We start from the raw sequence: 20564 nt of genomic DNA, 5'->3' as shown, positions 1-20564 counted from the left end.
GATTGCTGAATACTTTAATCAAATCGAAACGATGGCTAAGACATCCACACACGTTTTACACATGTATCTGAAGAAAAAATGGAGACTGGATCGATAGTGTATTGCCAAACAACGTTTATATCCGTATGATTTTATCTCTCTCGGCGTTTCAGAAAAGTATTAAACGACAGCTCAGTGGTAATCACAAAATGACTCTTCCGTTATACAGACAACAAATCATACATTTCTTTAATTAGATAGATTATAAGTTTCAGAATGGTTCTGGACACTTCAGATGTTATAGATCGTGTGCGTGTTCTTGATGAAGTTCCTGGGTGGCTGCAGAAAACCCCAAGATATCTGTGGATAATGTCCTCATGGTGATTTTAGTGGGTAGCAAGCTCTCCAACAGAGACTCTGAAAGACAGACACAGTCGTTGAGATTAAAACATGGACACTTTGAAATTCACTACTATTTTAGTCAAATAGTCCTTCACCTTAAGAAGTTATCGAATTCTGTTTCTGGGTCCAAGCCTCTACTCCGTTTTAAGGCTGTTTATGAGCACTATTCATTTACAACACCCTTAAATTAAGAGTTTAAAAAGTCAAGATGTACTCTGGGCTTCCTGTCTCATGGACACAGATATTTGAACAATTCAGAAAACATAAATTACTATCTGGCGGCAAACTGATATTTGAGCACAGAGATAAAGGTTAGGATTGTGATTTTTCAGTAGTATTACAGCACATCTTGAGTGTAGCCTATACTAGCTCTGTGTGTTGTTTGCTTTTGGACCTGAAAACATGTCACCCAAATTCGCCCATCAGTATGGCAATTCACAGGACTTCTACATACCTGTGCAACTGCCTCCCTCTGCACTAATACCTAAAAGAGTTGTAAAGCATTCAGCCAAGTCCTCCTCTGTCATATGTTCACCTGAAATGAACATATAAGTAATTACTAATTATCAATCACTTGTTCAAAATGCAGTGTACAAAAAACTGTCAATAGAGCGGTTTCCCGGACAGGGTTTAAATAAAGCCAGGAGTAGGCCTTAATCTAGAAGAGTTAATCGTGGTTTAAAAAATGGCTTTCTGAAACACAGATTAAGTACAGATTCAATTAAAAACATTTTACACACATTTTCATTATTAAAAATTCACTAATCCATATTCACTATTCAGATTTCACTTTCAAAGTATTCATTCTGTTTCAAAAATACAACCTATAATATTCGACAGGCAATTTTCGGTACATTTATTTTTGGAAGTGAAATCTGAAAGGTGAATATGGTTTATTGAAATTTTAATAATGAAAATGCTTGTGAAATGTTTTGAATTGAAATATTCACAGCTTAAATAAACAACCATGTTGAATTTCAGCCCATACAAATGCAAGTCCTAAAAATACAAACCATTAAAATGCAAGCACGGTTAATGCAATGTATATTTTGTTCAGTTAGTGCAATTAAACAAGCTTTTTTTTTGTTTCAAAAACATTTGCCATTATTTTACTTCCATAGCTCAAGCTCAGTCAATCTAGCAACTTATGCTTGGGCTTAACCTGGTCCAGGGCAGGCTAAATGTCTAAACTGTTGCACAATTCCTCTAGCACTGACCGACAGGAACACAATGATATTTCCACTGACTCTTTCACATACCATTATTTGATTTTATTAACCACTATCAGTCCAAAAATAAGTATACAGTATACAGAGAATCAACTTGAATAATAAATCAAATAAATGGGCTACAATGATAAATGATACAACATACAGTAGACCTACAAACAAGTGAGATTTTGAAACAGCTGGAGATCTGATCTCACCATCATCGAGTCCGTCTGTGATTACATGAAAAAACAGAAAAAACTGAGACAGGCTAAATCCAGAAGGACTGCGTCAAAGTCTCCAACACGCTTGAAGATACCTACCTGCAAAGCTGCAGTACTGTGAAAGTATTAGGCACTTAATGCTGTAAAGTAAGGATGCTTTCAAAAATAATGTCATAAATGTATTTATTTATCAATTAACTTCTATTAACTAAATCAAATCAATATTAAGAATGCTAGATTAAGTAATTTTTTGGAAACAACAGAGTATCTAGTAGATGAACAAAATAGATTTCGAAAACACCGGGCATGTATTGACCATATTTATATAATCTCAACAATTGTCAGAACTAGATTAACTGAAAACAAACCCACTTTTGTTTGTTTTGTGGACTTTAAAAAGGCTTTTGACTGGGTGAACAGGGATTTGTTAAGTTTGAAGCTTCTCCAGGCAGGGGTTGATGGGAAGTTTTACTGGGCATTAAAGTCCCTGTATGCAGACTGTGTGGGATGTGTTCAGGTGAATGATGAGCAGACTGAGTGGTTTCGTATTCCCTTTGGTGTAAAACAGGGGGATATTTTGTCCCCAAGTTTGTTCTCTCTGTTTATAAATGATTTGGCTCTTGAAATTAAACATCTAAACTTAGGGGTGCGCCTAGACAGTGTCATTGTTGGCATTCTGCTCTATGCTGATGATGTAGCGTTACTGGCTGATAATGAAGAGGATCTACAGAAAATGTTACATGTTTTACAAAATTGGTGCTGTAGATGGAGACTTGTTATAAATCAAGCAAAAACGCAAATTATGCACTTCAGGAAGGGTGTTACTGTGCGAAGTACAAAAGTTTTTACTTTTGGTAATACCGTTCTTGAGTATGCAACCCAGTATAAGTATTTAGGATTTGTATTTGATGAATTTATGTTGTTTGACAGAGGAGTTAAAATCCTAGCTGCTGCAGCCAGTAGAGCCCTGGGTTCTGTGATAAACAAGTTAAAAATCTGTAAAGATCTTGGTTATGGTACTTTCTCCCAGTTACTGCCTGTGTGTCCCCTGTGTTAAACTATGCTGCTGGTGTGTGGGGGGCCGTGCAGAGCCCAGCCTTGGACGCTGTAGAAAATCGTGCAATCCGCTGTTTTTTGGGGGTTCATAAATTTGTCCCAGTGCTGGCAGCGCTGGGTGATATGGGCTGGGTTCCTGGTTCAGTCCAAAGGAAATGTGAAATAGTTAGACTGTGGAATCGACTTGTTAATCTGCCTGAAAATAGAGTAACAAAAAAAGTTTTTCTGTGGAGTAAGAGTAAGTCCCCCTGGGCTGTAGAGCTTCAGACTGTTTTTGCAGATGTACAACTCCAGTACGTATTCTGTAATTATTTGCCTTGTAGCGTCAATAACATTAGATCAAATTTGATGTCAAATTTTAAACATAAATGGCTGATTGGGATTATGGCGAAGCCAAAGCTAAGGACTTACTTCCAAATTAAAGATGTATATGAAACAGAGTTGTATGTAAAGGCAAACTTGACAAGGAACCAACGATCTTTGGTGGCTCAGCTGCGAACTGGCATCCTTCCCTTGGCCTTAGAAACTGGCAGGTTCACTCAAACTCCTGAAGAGGACAGACTCTGTAGACTGTGTGAGTTAGGAGAGGTTGAAAATGAAACTCATTTTGTGTTATATTGTCCATGTTACGATGACTTTAGAAATGTATTATTTGGTGAATTGTTTGTTAAAAAGCCTGAAATGTTCTGGATTAGTGATGACGACAAGATGAAATGGTTGTTTAATTTTAATGTGTTTAAATTGGCTACTTTTGTTTGTAAAGCCTGGATGCGGCGGCAGACTTGTTTATTTAAATAAATTTGTGTATGTTGTGCCTACTGTCTTACAACTGGTTGTTTTTTTTTTCTGTTTTTTTGTTGGTGATATTGGTGTCTTACAAGCCCATTAGGGCTGGGCATACAGTAGTCTACAGTAGTCAGTAGTGCGTTTAAAACATCTTTTGTCCTAGGTACACTTTTTCAGGTAGCTTTGCAGGTTGGTTTCTTTAAGCGTCTTGGAGATTTGCCACAGTTCTTCTGGATTTAGTCTGTTTTAGTTTTTTCTGTTTCTTCATGTAATCACAGACAGACTTGATGATGATGAGATCATATCTACGTGTGGAGCACGCCGGCTGTTGTCAGACTCCTTGTGCATATTTTCTTGAATGTGCAAGTCAAAACCTTTCTCTGTTAATTATAATAATTCTTTCTCTGGTATCTCATCAAGTTACCAAAAGTATTGGTAAAACTCATAAAAACATATTTACCTCTAGCCTGCAGTAACTCCAGTAGTTCGTCTCTGTCAATAGTATATGTGCCCTCCTCGTCTGCCCTTCCAAGCACCTGAAAGGCATTGCAAAGCTCCTGTCTGGAAATGCCAGAGGCAGGTCTGTGGTTGATATACAGCTTAATGAACTCCTCCAAATCGATGTCCGTCACATAATTTCTGGTCTCAGCATAGCGGCTGAACTTCACCTCATTTTGCATGTCTTCCAGCTTCAACAAAACACAACCATGTGTTGACAAGGATTGAGTGCCAGTCCACCAAACGATGACAGTTTTGTATGGTAGAATGAATTGGTGATTGCAACAAAGCTTGTACCTCTTGCTCAGTTGGATAGAAGCCAAGTGCTCTCATTAAGAAGGGCACATCTGCTAGAGGGATGCGCGTGGACACAAGCCGTGTTTCCATGGTGTTGAGGTCCTGATTCTGTAGCTGGCAATAGTAAAAATATTCCTCCATTTCCTAAAGGACAAATCATAATATGGTCTGGCCTGGTCACATGTTAAGCAAGCATGTTATTATTTTTATTAAGTTGTGATTAAATGCTACAGTAAAAACTTTATCGGTTAACGATAATTTCACTTACTAAATGCAGGGGGGAAACAATAAATTTAACCTTACATTTCATGTAATTTTAAAGTAAAATACTGTTAAATGTACAGTTTTTGGAAGTTAAAAAGAACAAATTATAATTTACAGTGAGAAAAGATGACATTCCAAGAATTCCCTGTGACACTTCACATTTGATGGCATTTTGTTTAAATAACTGTATTTCTTAATCTTTGTTATCAGTTATGTATATTAGGGTTTTACAGGTTGTTCTGTAAATGTTTACATTTTATTGTTTTTTCCCCCTGTAATTTGTTTTAGGATGAACGGATGTAAAAGACACTGCTAAAAATTAAGTAATTTTTGACCTACATACAGGACGATGAGAAAAAAGAAAGTATTAAAATAGAGATCTCAAACCCTGAAGAGTTGTCCATCTCTCCCTCCCTCCAGAAGATTGTAGAAGGGCAACATGTCTTTCCCTCCGAGTGCAGCTGATGCCTCCAATGATCTGCATGTTTGCAAAAGCTAATTATGTGACCACATTTTGTGACAGACACAATCAAATATATAGTTGATTTGAATTTCAATCCTAAACAGCTTTTTAAATTCATGTACAATTATTATTATACACATATATTTTATGACCTCATATTAAAGGAATAGTTCACCCAAAGAAAAATATCCATGTTTAAAACTTTATAAACTATAATCACTGGCTTCCGGAAATTGCCATGCGCGCGTTCACGAGAGAGTTACGTGGTTCTCTTACGAGAGGTCTCTCGTACTGCGTTTGTAAAAACGCAATGGGGAAAAACTCTTTTCCACGAAATACTGAAGCCAAAAAATTATCCTATAATTTTGCATTGTTGTAAGGCGCGTTGCAGCAGCACACAGCCAAAGGCGAGACGGCTCGCTCGCTCATTGGCAGCATGCTCTGCAGCAACTGCATTAGCCTATCGAGCGAGGTCTGAGGTGACGTCAGACCAATGAGGGCGCTTCGCCGAAACGGGTGTGGCCTAGCCTTATAAAAGGAGCTCGAAAAGGCTGATTCACTGATTTTTCAACTCTTCAGCGAAGCTCTCGCATCGCTGGATCACGGAAGAAGCCGCGCCGTCTGAGAAAGCACTTCAGCGGGACGAGCCACTCAGAAGCTGCTGGCCCACGCCGCCTTCGACTGCCGTTCCAGCTGCGCTATCCAGTGCATATATCCTTCTTTAAGCCTTCTTACTGTTCTTTGTGTGTGTGTGTGTGTTCGCCCTGCGACACGCACTACTAAAAGAGCTAGCGTCTTTCTAAAGATGCCTTCCTGCGGCTCGTGCCGAGCCCCACTCAGCGAGGGAGACCGCCATGTCATCTGCGTCTCCTGCCTGGGTGAAGATCATGCAGCGCTCGCGCTCGCCGACGGTGGCTGCCCTCACTGCGAGCTTTTGCCTATGGTGACTCTTAGGACTCGCCTGGCATTTTTCTCCGAGCCTGCACCTCCCGCTACTCTGCCGCGCCGTAAAAAGCGCCGCTCTCAGCGGGCCCCTGAGCCTTCTCCAGCCCGACCAAGCTCACCGGTTCGCCCGCCTGCTTCTCCGGCTTCGCCCGAATCACTTCCCGATGCACAGCGGCCGCGGTCTGCCGCCGCTTCATTCGAGGAACATGATTCTAAAGCCGCGTCGGGGGAGGATGACACGTGTTCTCTGCTAGCCTCGGGCAGCGAGGATTGGGCGAGCTCTGAGGATCTCGCGCCTCCTGCTCGTAAACCTGGCAAGAGAGCTAACATCGAGAGGGAACTGATGCGCGTACTCACGTTGGCCGCGGCGAGCCTCGGCCTCGAGTGGTCTGCTCCGGAACTCCCTTCTCATACCCGGCTGGATGGTTGCTTCCTTCCTGGTGAGCGCTCTTCGCCTGAGTCCAAGCCCGCTCCATTTCTTCCTGAGCTTCATGAAGAAGTTGCGAAAGCTTGGGGCGCTCCCCTCTCAGCACGAACCCGTTCGTCTGTGTCACCAGCATTCTCCACTCTGGACGATGCTAAAAACAGAGGCTACCACTCACTTCCGCCGGTGGAACAGGCGATAGCAACCCATCTTTGCCCGCCCTCTGCTGGACGGCGGACGAAACCGGTATTGCCATCCAAAGCCTGCCGCACGACGTCAACACTGCTCGCGCGAATTTTCTCCGCCGCTGGGCAGGCTGCGTCTGCACTACATACAATGGCCACGCTGCAGATATTTCAGGGTGATCTCCTCCGCAAGTTGGACGAGATGGGACCTGACGCTATCTGCCTCACGGACCTGCGTAGCGCTTCGGACCTCACCCTTCGCGCTACTAAGTCTGCTGCACAGGCCATTGGACGGTGCATGGCTTCCGCTACTGTAGCTGAGAGACATCTTTGGCTGACGCTCTCGGAGATGTCTGAGTCTGAGCGCACCGTGTTCCTCGACGCCCCGCTATCTTCTGCTGGCCTCTTTGGATCCTCCGTCAACGAGTTTGTGGAGAGATTCGCCGAGGCTCAGAAAGCGTCTCAAGCCTTCAAGCACTTCCTCCCGAAGCGTTCCGGCTCTGCGTCGGGTCATGCTAAACCGACCGCTCGGAGCTCTCAGCCACAGCGTCCGCCTCCCGCTGCTTCATCGCAACGACGACAGGAACGCAGCTCGAGACCCCGCCCCGCCCCGCTCCGCGTGGACCGCGGCAGAAGGTCACGGTGAAACCGGAAGCCCCGAAGACATCCTAGCATGCCTAGGAAAGCGCCGGTGTTTGAGTCCCGCTGCGGCCGTACTCTCACCAAAGCGCACCGCTGTTTCAGTTCCAGGAATTGCGACTGTCTCAGCGTATTCTGCAATGCGCAAGCCCGTACAGCTGCCCGCTTGCCTGCACACAAAAGCCGTTTTAGCGGCTACCCAGATAAATCCTGTAAAGAGTGTATTTTCTGGTGTCCCGGCCACGGCCGATGGTGCTATAAATGTAGAGCTGATGCCCACTTCCCAGTGCCCATCCCTACACACAAGCACAGCCCTTCACACAGGGCCCGCGCTCATAAGCTCGACCCAGGTCGAACGCGCACCCAACATAGCAAACGTGCCCACTGCCCAGTGCCCACAAACACTATGTTATGCATGTCGCACGGTTTCTGTAAAAACGAAACCTGTGTGCGCTCGCTCTGTTCAGACAGATGCAGTATATGTGCCCGCCCCGCTGCGCCCACATTTACCCACAGACATCATGAGTCCTACGGAACTCGCTCAGCCCTCCCTCAATCGGTTAAGCACCGTAGCAGGGTCGAGGGCGAGTGTTCCGCCCGCTGTAATCAGCGCGCTCCCCGCCTCGAATGTCACGGGCATCACGCCTATGTTACTGCACACCCAGCGACCAGAGCGCGCTTCGCATCCAACCCTTAGCCAACCACGCAGATGCATGGGCAGCGCTTCCAGGGGTTTCGGATTGGGTGCTAGACATTATAAAGAGAGGCTACTCGCTACAGTTCTATCGACGTCCCCGCCGCTTTACAGCGCGCGTCGAGACGAAAGTAAATTCAGAAGTAGCACACCTACTTCGTACCGAGATATCAGAACTGATGAGCAAAGGGGCTATAGAGCCTTTATCTCAGGCTCAGAGCAAAGGGGGGCTGTACAGCAGATACTTCCTGGTTCCCAAAAAAGACGGGGGTTTCAGACCCATACTGGATCTAAGACAACTGAACAAAGCATTGACGAAACGCAGTTTCAAAATGCTCACAACCAGAAAAATCCTCGCGCATATTCGCCGAGGGGACTGGTTTATGTCAATAGATCTGAAGGACGCGTATTTTCAAATACAGATAGCGTCACGTCACAGGCGTTTCTTGAGATTCGCCTTCGAGGGACAGGCATACCAGTACACAGTCCTGCCGTTCGGCTTGTCCCTAGCACCCCGTACATTTACGAGGTGCATGGATGCAGCGCTCGCGCCCCTCAGGCTTCGAGGCATGCGAGTGCTGAACTATTTGGACGACTGGCTGATTCTAGCTCAATCGCGATCAGAGCTCGTGGAGCACAGGACCATTTTACTCGATCACCTCGAGAATCTTGGTCTCAGAGTCAATTGGGCGAAGAGCTGTCTGAACCCCAGTCAAACGATATCATTTCTGGGCACAGTTCTGGACTCGCGGTCTATGATAGCGCGGCTGTCTATGATAGCGCGGCTGTCTTCACAGCGCGTGCTGAGCATTCAGCGCGCAACAAGCTCTTTTCGCTGCGGCGCGATCGTCCCGCTCAGGGATTTTCAAAGGATGCTCGGCCTTATGGCCTCAGCATCATCAGTTCTTCAGCTGGGTCTGCTCCGTATGCGCCCTCTGCAGTTCTGGTTGAAAGCGCGAGTACCGCGCAGAGCGTGGACGTCCGGTCAGCTTCGTCTCAGGGTCAATCAGAGCTGCGTCGTAGCTCTGGAACCTTGGAAAGCGAGCGACTGGTACCAATCAGGTGTAAGCCTGGGGATTTCCTCGAGAGTGAAAGTGGTGTCGACGGACGCCTCCACCTCGGGATGGGGAGCGCTGCTCGAGGGCAGACCGTTCTTCGGCCAGTGGTCAGAACGAGAGAAGCTCCTACATATCAACTGCCTGGAAATGCTGGCAGTGGAAAACGCGCTGTCGCGTTTTCATCCCCTAATAGAGGGCCACCACGTCTTAGTCCGATCGGACAACATGTCTGTGGTGTCCTACATAAATCGCCAGGGCGGTCTCAGGTCCCGAAACCTATACAGGTTGGCAGAACGCCTCCTGTTATGGGCCCAGCGCAACCTGCGCTCGTTGGGAAGAAACGATTTAGTCATCCGCTTCCTCAGGGGAGCTAGGAGGCTTAATCCTCCCAGACCTCCCTCGGTCCCTCTGTGGGACCTCTCTACTGTTTTGGAAGCCATGAAAGGTGATCCTTTCGAGCCTATCCAAACGATTAGCCTCAAGCATCTGTCTTTCAAGACAGTGTTTTTGCTGGCTCTCGTTTTAGTGAAGCGCGTGGGTGACCTGCACGCGCTCTCGGTGAGCGCGGCGTGCTTAGAGTTCGGGCCAAGTGACTCCAGAGTCATACTCAAACCTAGGCACGGTTACGTTCCAAAGTCCCTCAACACGCCGTTTCGGGCTCAGGTCATTTCCCTGTCTGCCCTGCCGGTGTCGGGCGAGGAAGGGGACGCAAGCTCTCTTTGCCCAGTTAGAGCGCTAAGAGCTTATGTGTCTCGCTCGTCTGTTTTCAGACAGACTGAGCAGCTATTTGTCTCGTTCAGTGGACGTTCCAAGGGAGCGGCTGTTTCGAAACAGACTCTATCCAGGTGGATAGTTGATGCCATAGCGCTGGCATACACCGCCAAGGGCTCACAGTGCCCATTGGGTGTTAGAGCGCACTCCACGAGAGGCGTCGCCTCTTCGTGGGCTTGGTCTAGTGGGATTTCCTTACAGGACATATGTATGGCGGCAGGCTGGGCCTCGCCGTCTACATTTATAAGGTTTTATAACCTTGAGGTTCCCGCCTTGCAGGCTAAGCTATTGTCGGTTTGAGCGAATCAGTTCTCTCTGATCCAGACGCTGAGATCGAAAGCGCTGCGCGCTGCCGACTGTTATACTGAATGGGCAGTATTGCGTAAGACCCACATTTCCGCATTAGTTCAGGCTCTCCGCCTTGTCTATGTGATGTCATATGTTGCGTCTGTGACGCTGCTATATATGGATAGAGGGATTCCCCATCCTCTCTCCCGGGCTCTCTGTGAGTCCCTATGGTGATTGTGCCCTCTGTATCCTGGACTTCGCTTCCAGTTTTAGTGGTGTTGATCCCTGCATGCACGGCGTCTTACAATGTGTCCCCATTGCGTTTTTACAAACGCAGTACGAGAGACCTCTCGTAAGAGAACGTACTCGGTTACTAACGTAACCTCGGTTCTCTCTAGAAGAGGGAACGAGTACTGCGTTCCCTGCCGTGCATGTGATTCACTCTGGTTCGCTTCGGCGTTGAAAAATCAGTGAATCAGCCTTTTCGAGCTCCTTTTATAAGGCTAGGCCACACCCGTTTCGGCGGGAAGTGGCATGGAGGGCGCGAAGCGCCCTCATTGGTCTGACGTCACCTCAGACCTCGCTCGATAGGCTAATGCAGTTGCTGCAGAGCAGCCAATGAGCGAGCGAGCCGTCTCGCCTTTGGCTGTGTGCTGCTGCAACGCGCCTTACAACAATGCAAAATTATAGGATAATTTTTTGGCTTCAGTATTTCGTGGAAAAGAGTATTTCGTTTTCACGAGGCATCTATTCTCACCTAAGCTTACGCTACACCTATGTCATATGTCATGAGTTGGGTCATAGGTCACCCTTCCACCCAAACTTGACTCTCTCTCGTGAACGCGAGTACAGCCGTTACCGGAAGCCAGTGATTATAGTTTATATCCCTTCGCTTTGCTTCAGAAGGCATTTATTAACCCACTGGAGTCATAGTGATTACTTTTATGGATGGATGCACTTTTTGGAGCTTCAAAAACCCAGGCACTATTCAATGCCATTACAAAGCTGGGAAGAGCCAGGATATTATTTAATATAACTCTGAATGTGTTCGACTGAAAGAAAATCATATACAGCTAGGATGGCTCAAAGCCCAATTTATACTTCTGCATCGAACTCACGCCGTAGCTACGTCGTAGGCTGTGTGTAGCGTGCATACCCTTCGGCGTACCCTGACGTGCACCTCTCCAAAAATGTAACAACGTGCAAATTCTACGCGGACGCAAGCGCTGTGATTGGTCTGCTTGAACCCCTCCCTCAGGTTTCACATGCTCCCTCTACATGTGTAATTGCACATCAACATTGACAACGACGCAGAAGTATAAATGAAAACCAACGCGTAGCCTACAGCGTAGAGGCTCTGGCGTAGGTCCGACGCAGAAGTATAAATCAGCCTTAAGGGTGAGTAAATTATGGGATCATTTTAGTTTTTTGGTGAAATATTCCTTTAATTGAGCAACTACATGATATAAGCTAGTTGATGAGTCAACTGCAAAAAACTGTTGACTTTTACACATGTACTTCAAACTTACGACAAATTGAGCTCCCATGACAAGACAGTGCAGTCTTGTCCTCCAGCAGTGAAAACATTTCTACCATCGTATGAGACAGCTAGAGTTGAGACGCCTGTTGAGTGACAGATCACTGCAAAGGACTTATGAGGGTTTCCATCCACAGGCAAAATCTGAATGCCAACCTACATCAAGGAGAAAAAACAGGAATGAAATGAGACTCAAATCATTAAATCATAGTAAAGGAAATAAAATTGGCATAATGGCTCATGCTGATACCAAGATAGCTTATTAAGACATTAAAGAGATCAGTTTATATATGTGTAATAGTAGTAGTTATCAAATGCATGGTTTGTTTATTTTTTACCTCATCTTGTGTTATATATGCCATGTAACGAGAATTAGGGTCGCCATCATTAGATGCAGGTAAGATGGCCATCTTTTTCACTGGAGAACCATATGAGGGCCCAATGACTGTTTTTCTGTTTAGACAAAGCACACCATCACCAACAGATATACAAAATAAAAAAATATCAGAAATGAGTTTATCTTGTTTTATTTTGGATCAGATCATTTTTATTCCCCAAAGATTAGAAAAAGGAACTCCTTAGCTCCTTAGAAACCTGCTTAATATAGTAGAGTGAAAAAAATATTTCATTTAGAAGTCAGAGCAGTTCATTTCAGCATAAAAAAATCTAGTCTACTATTGTACAGTGCAACAGTTAGTTCCAGTCCTCAAATATGATTGGTCAAGCAGCGTTACAAGAGCTCTGCAACAGTTCAGCTCACTACAGCACTGCTAATGAGTGAGTCATTGAATCATTCACTCTAAGTGATTCATTTACACACACACACAAAATGATTTTTTCACACAACCAATTCATTCAAAACGCAGATTAATTTAGGAATGAACATTTGCTGTGGCTTAGTTTGGAAATATTAGCATTGGCAAAGCAAAAACAGTCAAATTAGCAAGCACTGTGTTAACTAGTTACTCAACATTAACTATTTATTGAATTGATGTATAAAAGCAATAATCATGCTGCTTTTAGTGCTGTGCTGGTATATTCAGAAGTACAGCACTAATGGTAAAATGTTTATTTTTATCTCACAGAGAGCATAAACTGCTTTACAGATATATTATCCTGACACAAACAATCCAATAAATAGTAATAACATCTAATAGATGAGTTAGAATATTGAAGAGGACCGTTTTATTTTTTATTACCTGTTTATATTGTGTTTACACTAGCTATGCATAAAATGTTAATATATTATTTGTGTTACTGTAGGGTGTATTAAAGCAATAAAACCAGATTATTTTTCTCCCTTTTTGGTATATTTGGTTGACAGCCTATTTAATTATTTGGAATTCAGGAGACCTGTAAATCCATTGACCTTTATTTGTATTACCACACTTAACATGAAGTCATCACTAAGTCCTTTCCCGTCACTTATGGATGATGACAAAAGTACTTCAGATTAATCTTCTGTTTCTTTGTCCATAGTCATAACACAGATGTTTATCTTTACACAATTATTAACTTATTTCCCTTTTGGATCATAAGAAGGCCATATTACTAAAATATCCTTGAAATCCCATTCTATTATCCAAATTTAGGTTTATGTAATCATTGTTTCCATTTAAGTTTCTCTACAAATCACATTTAGACAGAATGGTTTGGCTTTTGCTTCATTTGAAATTCTGCAATAAACGAATCAACCAGGCTGTGTTTCCCAAAAGCATCATAAGCTAATTTGATCGTAGAGAACACTGGTGGGTGGCAATGGTCTCTCCGATCAACTTGTCACGCTGCTTTTGGTAAACGCAGTCGAGATTGCTGTTTATTTCAGTGACATTTCTATTTGTTCTGCCAATAGGAAAACTCCAAACCTGCACATTTTGGAGGTAACATTGAAGAGCTTCATCTTATACAGGTTGGAAGCTGTAAGCAGGAAGTTTTCGGGCGTCAGAGGAGGATACCACACCATGCAGGTGGGCACAGCACTCTGTTCGATCCGATCAGAGCTCAAAATCAACAACTCATTTTCACCGCTGTTCTGCAGATCATACTCCACCTGTATACAGACAGGAAGTTGTGATACGTTTCACACAGTTCAACAAGTTAAACACATAGAGAGCAAGATCATATTAGAAAACAGGGACGCACCAGCCTGTGATCCATGCCAAGAGAGAGCAGGCGAGGCTGATTGCTGTCTAAATCCACTCCAAACAGCAGATCCTGAATAGGTTTATAATGCGAGTGGTGCCTGCCCTGGTACTTCCAAATCTCTTGGGTCCCCGATTTACACCGAAGGAGCAATGTCACACTTTTTCCAGTGTCCTGGCAGAAGGAAAATACAAATACGAAACAAAGGATTTAAAAATAAAAAAAAGCACCCTCATAAAATCAAGAACATTACTGTTACAGTAAAAAAAATTATAGTAAAAATAAAACAATTGAAAGAAATTTTTTGTCAGCTATTTTTTTTATATTTATTTTTCCCCTAAGGTCCACTTAGTAACATTTTTGTGCCAGAAACAGTAATGTTTAAGTTTTTCATTTCACATTATTTCACAATGTGACAGGTTCACAAAACAATCTATGCTAAAATGTATTGTACAAAATAAACTAAAACAAAAATGCAAGTCCTTCTAACCGCAGCAGCCAGGTAGCACGAGTCCTGAGAGAAGGTGAGATGGGTAATGCTGTCCTGACTGTACTGCAAACACTCTTTACCATCACTTTGAAGTGTACAGGCATCAACAATCTGCAAAGCCCCACTGGCAAAGCCCACTGCCAGGTAAAAACCTAGAACAGGGCAAATTCACACAGATCGTATATGTATAATCGCAATTTGTGGCATCCTTCATAATCCTATTTAAAAAAAAATAATTTAATAGGCAATTTTAGTCGCTTCCAGTCTGGACAGTCCTAAACTCTTGAATCAGACAATGTACCTATATAGCTGAGTTAAAACATATATTATACGTTAACTATATTATAATAACATGAGTGAGATCTTGTTTTGTAGTTCACCTTGTGGATCGTAGGTAATACACTGGATCTGTTTGTGGGGCTGGAAGACCCTGCTGCAGACCACCTCTTTACGCTCATAATCCCAAACCTTGATTGTGCCGCTGTGGCTGCCCATAGCTACTAGCGGTTGTTTGGGGTGGCAGGCAACTGCTTCCAAAGGTTCTGGATGTTCCTTCAGAAGGGTCTGTGGAACATGTCTCTGTGCATTTACATGTACTACAGTTGCACAAGTAGTAGAGAGAACAACATTTCTGTAATTGGAAGGAAGGAGAGAAACATATTTATTGCATCACGGAGTAAGAATTTAATAATGTTGCATCTATATTTCAGCCTCCAGTGGTGGTATAAACAGTAAACTGTATTACTGTACTTCTTTCTTCTGTGGAACACAAAAGAAGATATTTTGAGAAATGTCTCAGTATTTTTTGTCCATACAAATGGAAGTCAACCGTCACCAAAACTGTTTGGTTACCAGGATTTTTCAAAATATCTTCTTTTATGTTCAGGAGAAGAAATAAAGTCATGCATTTTTAGAATGACATGTGGGAGAGTAAATGATGATAGAATTTTCATTTTTGGGTCAACTATCAATTTACTGTCTATATGTACTCTGTTATACAGATGGTGCATCCAATCTACACACTGCACTCTTGTTAGCAGTTTAGGCTTTTAACTGATGACTTGTGTATCTCACACTTATTGCTGAGGTACGTGTGACAAAAAATGTATTATTGGAACTTTCTTCAAAACATCTTTTAATAAAATAAATGCTAAAGTTTCACTCTAAAATGTTTTTAAACAATAATTCATATATAATCCTGACTTGCTCACAATTTTTTTATTAAATAATTTGTTATGGCACATTTATCATAATAAATGTTTGATCTTCTGAATTTCTCACCTTATGACAAATGGTTTGGCATCCAGTGTGCAGTCTTTTGGACATCCCAGGCTGCTAGTGGAAGGCTTTTCTTTGGAAAAGGAGATGGATCTGATGGGATCCATGCTAAACTCATTGTAAAAGTTGATGATCTTGAGATTTCCATCATAGAATTTGATTTGGCCATTCACGTCGCCTGTTACTATGAAACTTGACAGAGAACAAATGAAGACATGTATACAGATTTTGTAATGGCATTAAAAAATGTCAAACAGAAAAACAACAAATGCATAGCAAAGTATAACATACAACAAGTGTAAATGTGATTGGCACAACCTTGCAGTGGCAGCACAGTTAGCTTATTAGGATTTATTTGAAAAATCTTAATGCACAAAAATTTGCCATAAACTGTATCTGTGTGTCATATATACCTGTCAGTCAGAGTCAATACAGTGATCGCTTCCTTCTGGAGAGGCACAATTTTCATGGCTTTCCTCACTATGGTCTGAGAAGAGACAGACTCAGTCTGCTTGTCCCAGAGAACTATATTCCCAGCTGAGGTGGCTGTAAGAGCCTGCACACTGTCGTAGTGGAAGATGGACTGGCTCAGGGAACCTAGCACCATATTGAAGGTCTGAATGGGGACATATTTGCAAAAGGTCAATGCCAAAAGCAGAGCAGAATACATCACAACAGCACACAGAAATGTAACCTGATGAAAGGTTCTTCTGCCAACCTTGTCAGTAATTTCAGGAGCAGAGTATTCCAGATGTCCCCTTTCCTGAGCAACAGAATTCATTGTTATATACAGACAACTAAAATAGTAAATCAGTAACACAAATAAATAATTCCTACCCAGTTGTAGAAGAGAACCTGAGTGCTGCTGTTGCTAACCAACTGTGTGCTGTCAGTGGGATTGAAAAGTATTTGATTCTGGGAAGACATGAAGAATGTTTATATGTTAGACGCATTTACAGCTGACTGATAACCAGTATTCATAAAGTTTTTCATAAAGTTTTAGACAATGAATTACGACATTGCTGCTTTTCAGCTTTTGTGTATGTGTTCCCCTAGTGAAAAATAAATATACCAAAATGTATTTGAAATACATTTATTTTATGCTAAGTATATTTACATTTACATATTAATGTAATTAATATAAATACCCTGCAGTTGTATTGTTGGTGTACTAAATTGATATACTTAAAGTCTGCTAAATTGGAACAACTTATTTTGTACTAAATGCACTTTAGTTATCTAGAAATAGTGCTGTAGTGAAGATATACTTCAGTATATTTGATTGTGCTAAAGTGGAACTATTGCAAATATACTTTAGGTACACTTTAAATATCTTGCATTTAAAGAATAATATTATACAGAGATCATACTATCTTTACTAATAGTGATATTAAAACAGGCTTAATATTAAGAAATGTGCATTGTGCAATGAAGTATTTTATAATAAAAAAGAAAATTTAATCATAATATTTATATCAGTAAGTCTCAAGCGATACATCAGTAAATATGTTAATGGTTTTGTAGTATACTTAGTATGAATTAAACGTATTTTAAATACATTTTGGTATACTTTTTTTCAGTAAGGTCAGCATAATAACCTCATCGAAGCACAATTTTGCAACATACCTGGCAACCATGTTTTGGGCTGAGGTCAACTTGACATTGTGGGCTGTCGCTTTCATCTGTCCAGTCCCAAATACACACTCGCTGATGCATAGAAAAAAAGTACATGTCAGTGTATTTGTAACCAGTGAAAATATTATGTGATTTCATTTGACCTTTTTATGTTCATCATCATTTCAGTTAATAAAGTTTTCATTTTCATCTCTCCCTGGGATCAACGTCTCTTTTGGCAAGTTATGATAGATGCTGGAAATACACGGCTCCTGGAGGGTGCATCTAAGATTACGTAAGATGTCTACAGTGTGTGAGGTTATGTAAAAAAATGATAGATAATATAAAACATTATGTTTTAAACCTGTACTGCTCCAGCTCCAACAGTCGCCAGATACTTTGAATCCTTTGATAGTGCCAAGGCAGAAACTCCACCCTCTGGATGACAGTCAAACAATGTCCGCACAGGAATCCTACAACATATGTTATGGATCGACATGAAATTAAAATTATTTTGTAAATGCATGTTCTAGATCTTATTGTGATTGATTCATCCATGTATAGGTTTCTTTATTGTCCATCTTGTAATTCCAAATCAAAATGTCATAACACGATCTTCTGTTGAAACAACACACTTCTCTCTAGTGATGTATGCCGAATTTCTCCAAACATTTAGTCCGCTTAACCAACAACCAATGGATAGGATGGATATAGAACAACCAATTATTCTTTTTCAATAATCCGTTTCACTTCGATGTACATCACAATACGGAAGAAAAGTACGGAAGAAACTTTAGTTTCGTCACGACTTCAACAGGTTTTTTGAAAATCATATTCAAGACCATCAAGTCCTTACAGTCAGTTGTAAGGGCAGATTTACAAAAACAATATACAGTAAATAGATTGTATAATCAAACACACATATATTCATATACATATATGAATATTTCGGTCAGAGTTACCCTATATAAGTATCCCATATAATAACAAGACTCTCTCGGCCCATGTCCGCTGTCACAAGCCAACGCCTGTCTTCACTGGCACACAAACAGGTGATTGGACTGCAGTGGCCCTGTAGACACCAAACAGCACAAAAGGAACATGTTTACAATAAAAATTGAGGCTTTAGATTAACTTTATGATTTACTTTCTTAGTTTGTAGCCAAATGAGCCTCCTACTTGTAACAGATGCTGAGCATTAGAAGTGTGATCATACATGACAGCAACATGAGCACAAATATACAAGATGACAAGCCTATCTTCATCCTCCAGGCTGATAACAGGTAGTGTTTGGCTGATCCCATAAGCCCAGTCAAGGACCTGCAATTGCAAAGATCAAAGTTTTACATAAAGATGTGAAATAAAGAAACTAAGGTATAGTGGGTATAGTGTTAAGACTTTGACAATAATATGATTTTACTTAACAAGATCAGGATTGTTAGCTCCTAAATAAACTTATTTAATTATATAGCCTAATGCATAATACAGTAACGTTATATGACTGCTTGTCATTGTGAAACATACAATCTTTTTAGTTTTAGAAGATACTAATATCTGGACTAATTAAAGTAAATAAAAGGGTAATTTTATCAAACCATTAACTTGCCAGTGGTTGAGTTTTCTTTCTGTTCTCCTTGGGAATGACAGACAATGATGTGGCTGTGTAAACTTGTGAATCCGCAACATTATCTCCAAGACTGGATAGTTCACTTCTTCCTTCTCCAGCTTCTTGTCCTCCTTCATCGTCATCATGTAATGCTTTCTTCATATGATTATCTACTGTGCTTTTCTGCTCCCTCGAGCCTTCAGTTTCTGCATCTGTCTTATCTGCCGTTGACATTGCTCGTTGTGTCTTGTAGAAGGAAAGCTAGAGAATTTGATCTCAATCAGAATCACGATGTTACCAGATGAAACCGCTAGAATCTCTGCGCGTAACGTTAGGTTAGCCAGGCTAATTTAGTCTTTCTAGTGCCGTAGAATCAGTTACCTCTGTTAAAGGTTTGTTTTAAAAAAAGTTTGAATTGAGTAACACTCGAACACATGTGCAAAAATGCTCGTAATCTTGCAAATACGAATGTCTCGCACTCGCACATACGATAAAGTTGTTCTTTACCTAGCCATTCAGTCTAATGACCCACGCACATCACGTTGCTAAGATACGGTCACGTGGGAGGACAACACTGACAGCTTTGCTGATTTAGAAGAAAATCCCTCATTAAAGGAAGTAAACTAAAGTACTGAAAGTGTGTTATAATAGGAAATGTATAAACATCAATGTTGAATCCAGTTGGGCGGCCTTCATATTTCGAAGGAAATTGTGATCATTTTTAAGGATTCTTTGATAAGCAGAAAGTTCAAAAGCATTTATTTGAATTTTGAATTTTAATGTATCCTAGCTGAATAAAAGTATTTATTTTTAAAAGCCCCACCCTTTTTAATGATGTGTAGGCTATATTTTTCAGAAAAATAAAAAAATATGTTGTCACAATAGAAACCTACCACTAAACAGGGACTAATTTAAACAGCAAAACAGTTAAGAAACACAAAACAATTTATGAAACAGTTAAAAAGTTAAATGTAGGCTAACAACACAGCTGAACTTGTATAGGCCTACTAGTTGACAATTGCCTGAATGTATGCCAGTGTGGTTTTATTTTAATCTCTTGATACCAAATAACAATTAAAAAATAGGTGCTGTAAACTCGTTTTTACGGTCATCAGCATCGTAAATCCTACAAAGTTTTTTATATTTTAATTTTTTAAAAATGTATTTATAACACTTTACTTTATATTATATGATCTTTGCATCAAATTACAAAAAAAACAAAAACAAAACGCTGCTGTGAGGCTGCTTCAAATACAGCAGCAGGAGTGACTGTATTGGTATCTTTCTCTCTTCTGACTGCCGTTATTAATCTCTCTCTATTTTTTTTTTCCTGTTTTTGAAAGTTGTGAAAACACTACTGTGGAGTTTTTGTTTTGATATTTGAGCAAATGGGAACACAAAAATATATATTTAATGCCGTCTCTCATTCACAGAGGTTTAACTAAATATGACGACTTCCACTTCTGAGAAACACAGAAATGTGAAAAAGGACTATCAAGCAAGTCATAGTTCTCATGCAATATGGTGAGGAAGAAAGATCTTTCTAAAGATGAAAAGCATGAAATGGTGCAATGTTTTGCAAAAGGCATGAAAACAACTATAATTTTACAAAAAATGAATAGGTATTTAAGCAAAAAAAGTCTCTGCAGTCTCAAAAAAACTCATGCTGGCTGGCAGTTTTGCATAAAGTTGCATTTCAGCCACCCCTAACCAAAG

General features: G+C 41.4%; 1 protein-coding gene across 1 annotated transcript; it reads right to left on the bottom strand.

Annotated features, from left to right (window-relative positions):
* cfap251 (cilia and flagella associated protein 251) lies at positions 1-19400 on the bottom strand. The gene is made up of 20 exons (XM_084113542.1): positions 18849-19400; positions 18422-18562; positions 18205-18314; positions 17607-17715; positions 17255-17335; positions 16466-16543; positions 16347-16391; positions 16042-16244; positions 15632-15820; positions 14731-14981; positions 14351-14502; positions 13861-14034; positions 13584-13768; positions 12057-12171; positions 11711-11874; positions 5102-5192; positions 4451-4594; positions 4116-4344; positions 836-916; positions 1-396 (listed from the first exon to the last, which is right to left on the bottom strand). The coding sequence occupies exons 1-20, from the start codon at positions 19080-19082 to the stop codon at positions 278-280; spliced, it is 2895 nt and encodes a 964-aa protein (XP_083969668.1). The 5' UTR covers positions 19083-19400; the 3' UTR covers positions 1-277.
* Between the last annotated feature and the right edge of the window lie 1164 nt (positions 19401-20564).

The sequence above is a fragment of the Abramis brama genome, assembly GCF_963993115.1.
Source record: "Abramis brama genome assembly, chromosome: 5".
Lineage (NCBI taxonomy): Eukaryota > Metazoa > Chordata > Actinopteri > Cypriniformes > Leuciscidae > Abramis > Abramis brama.
Note: the sequence above shows the minus strand (reverse complement) of the source record. Positions and strands in the feature narration are given on the sequence as shown.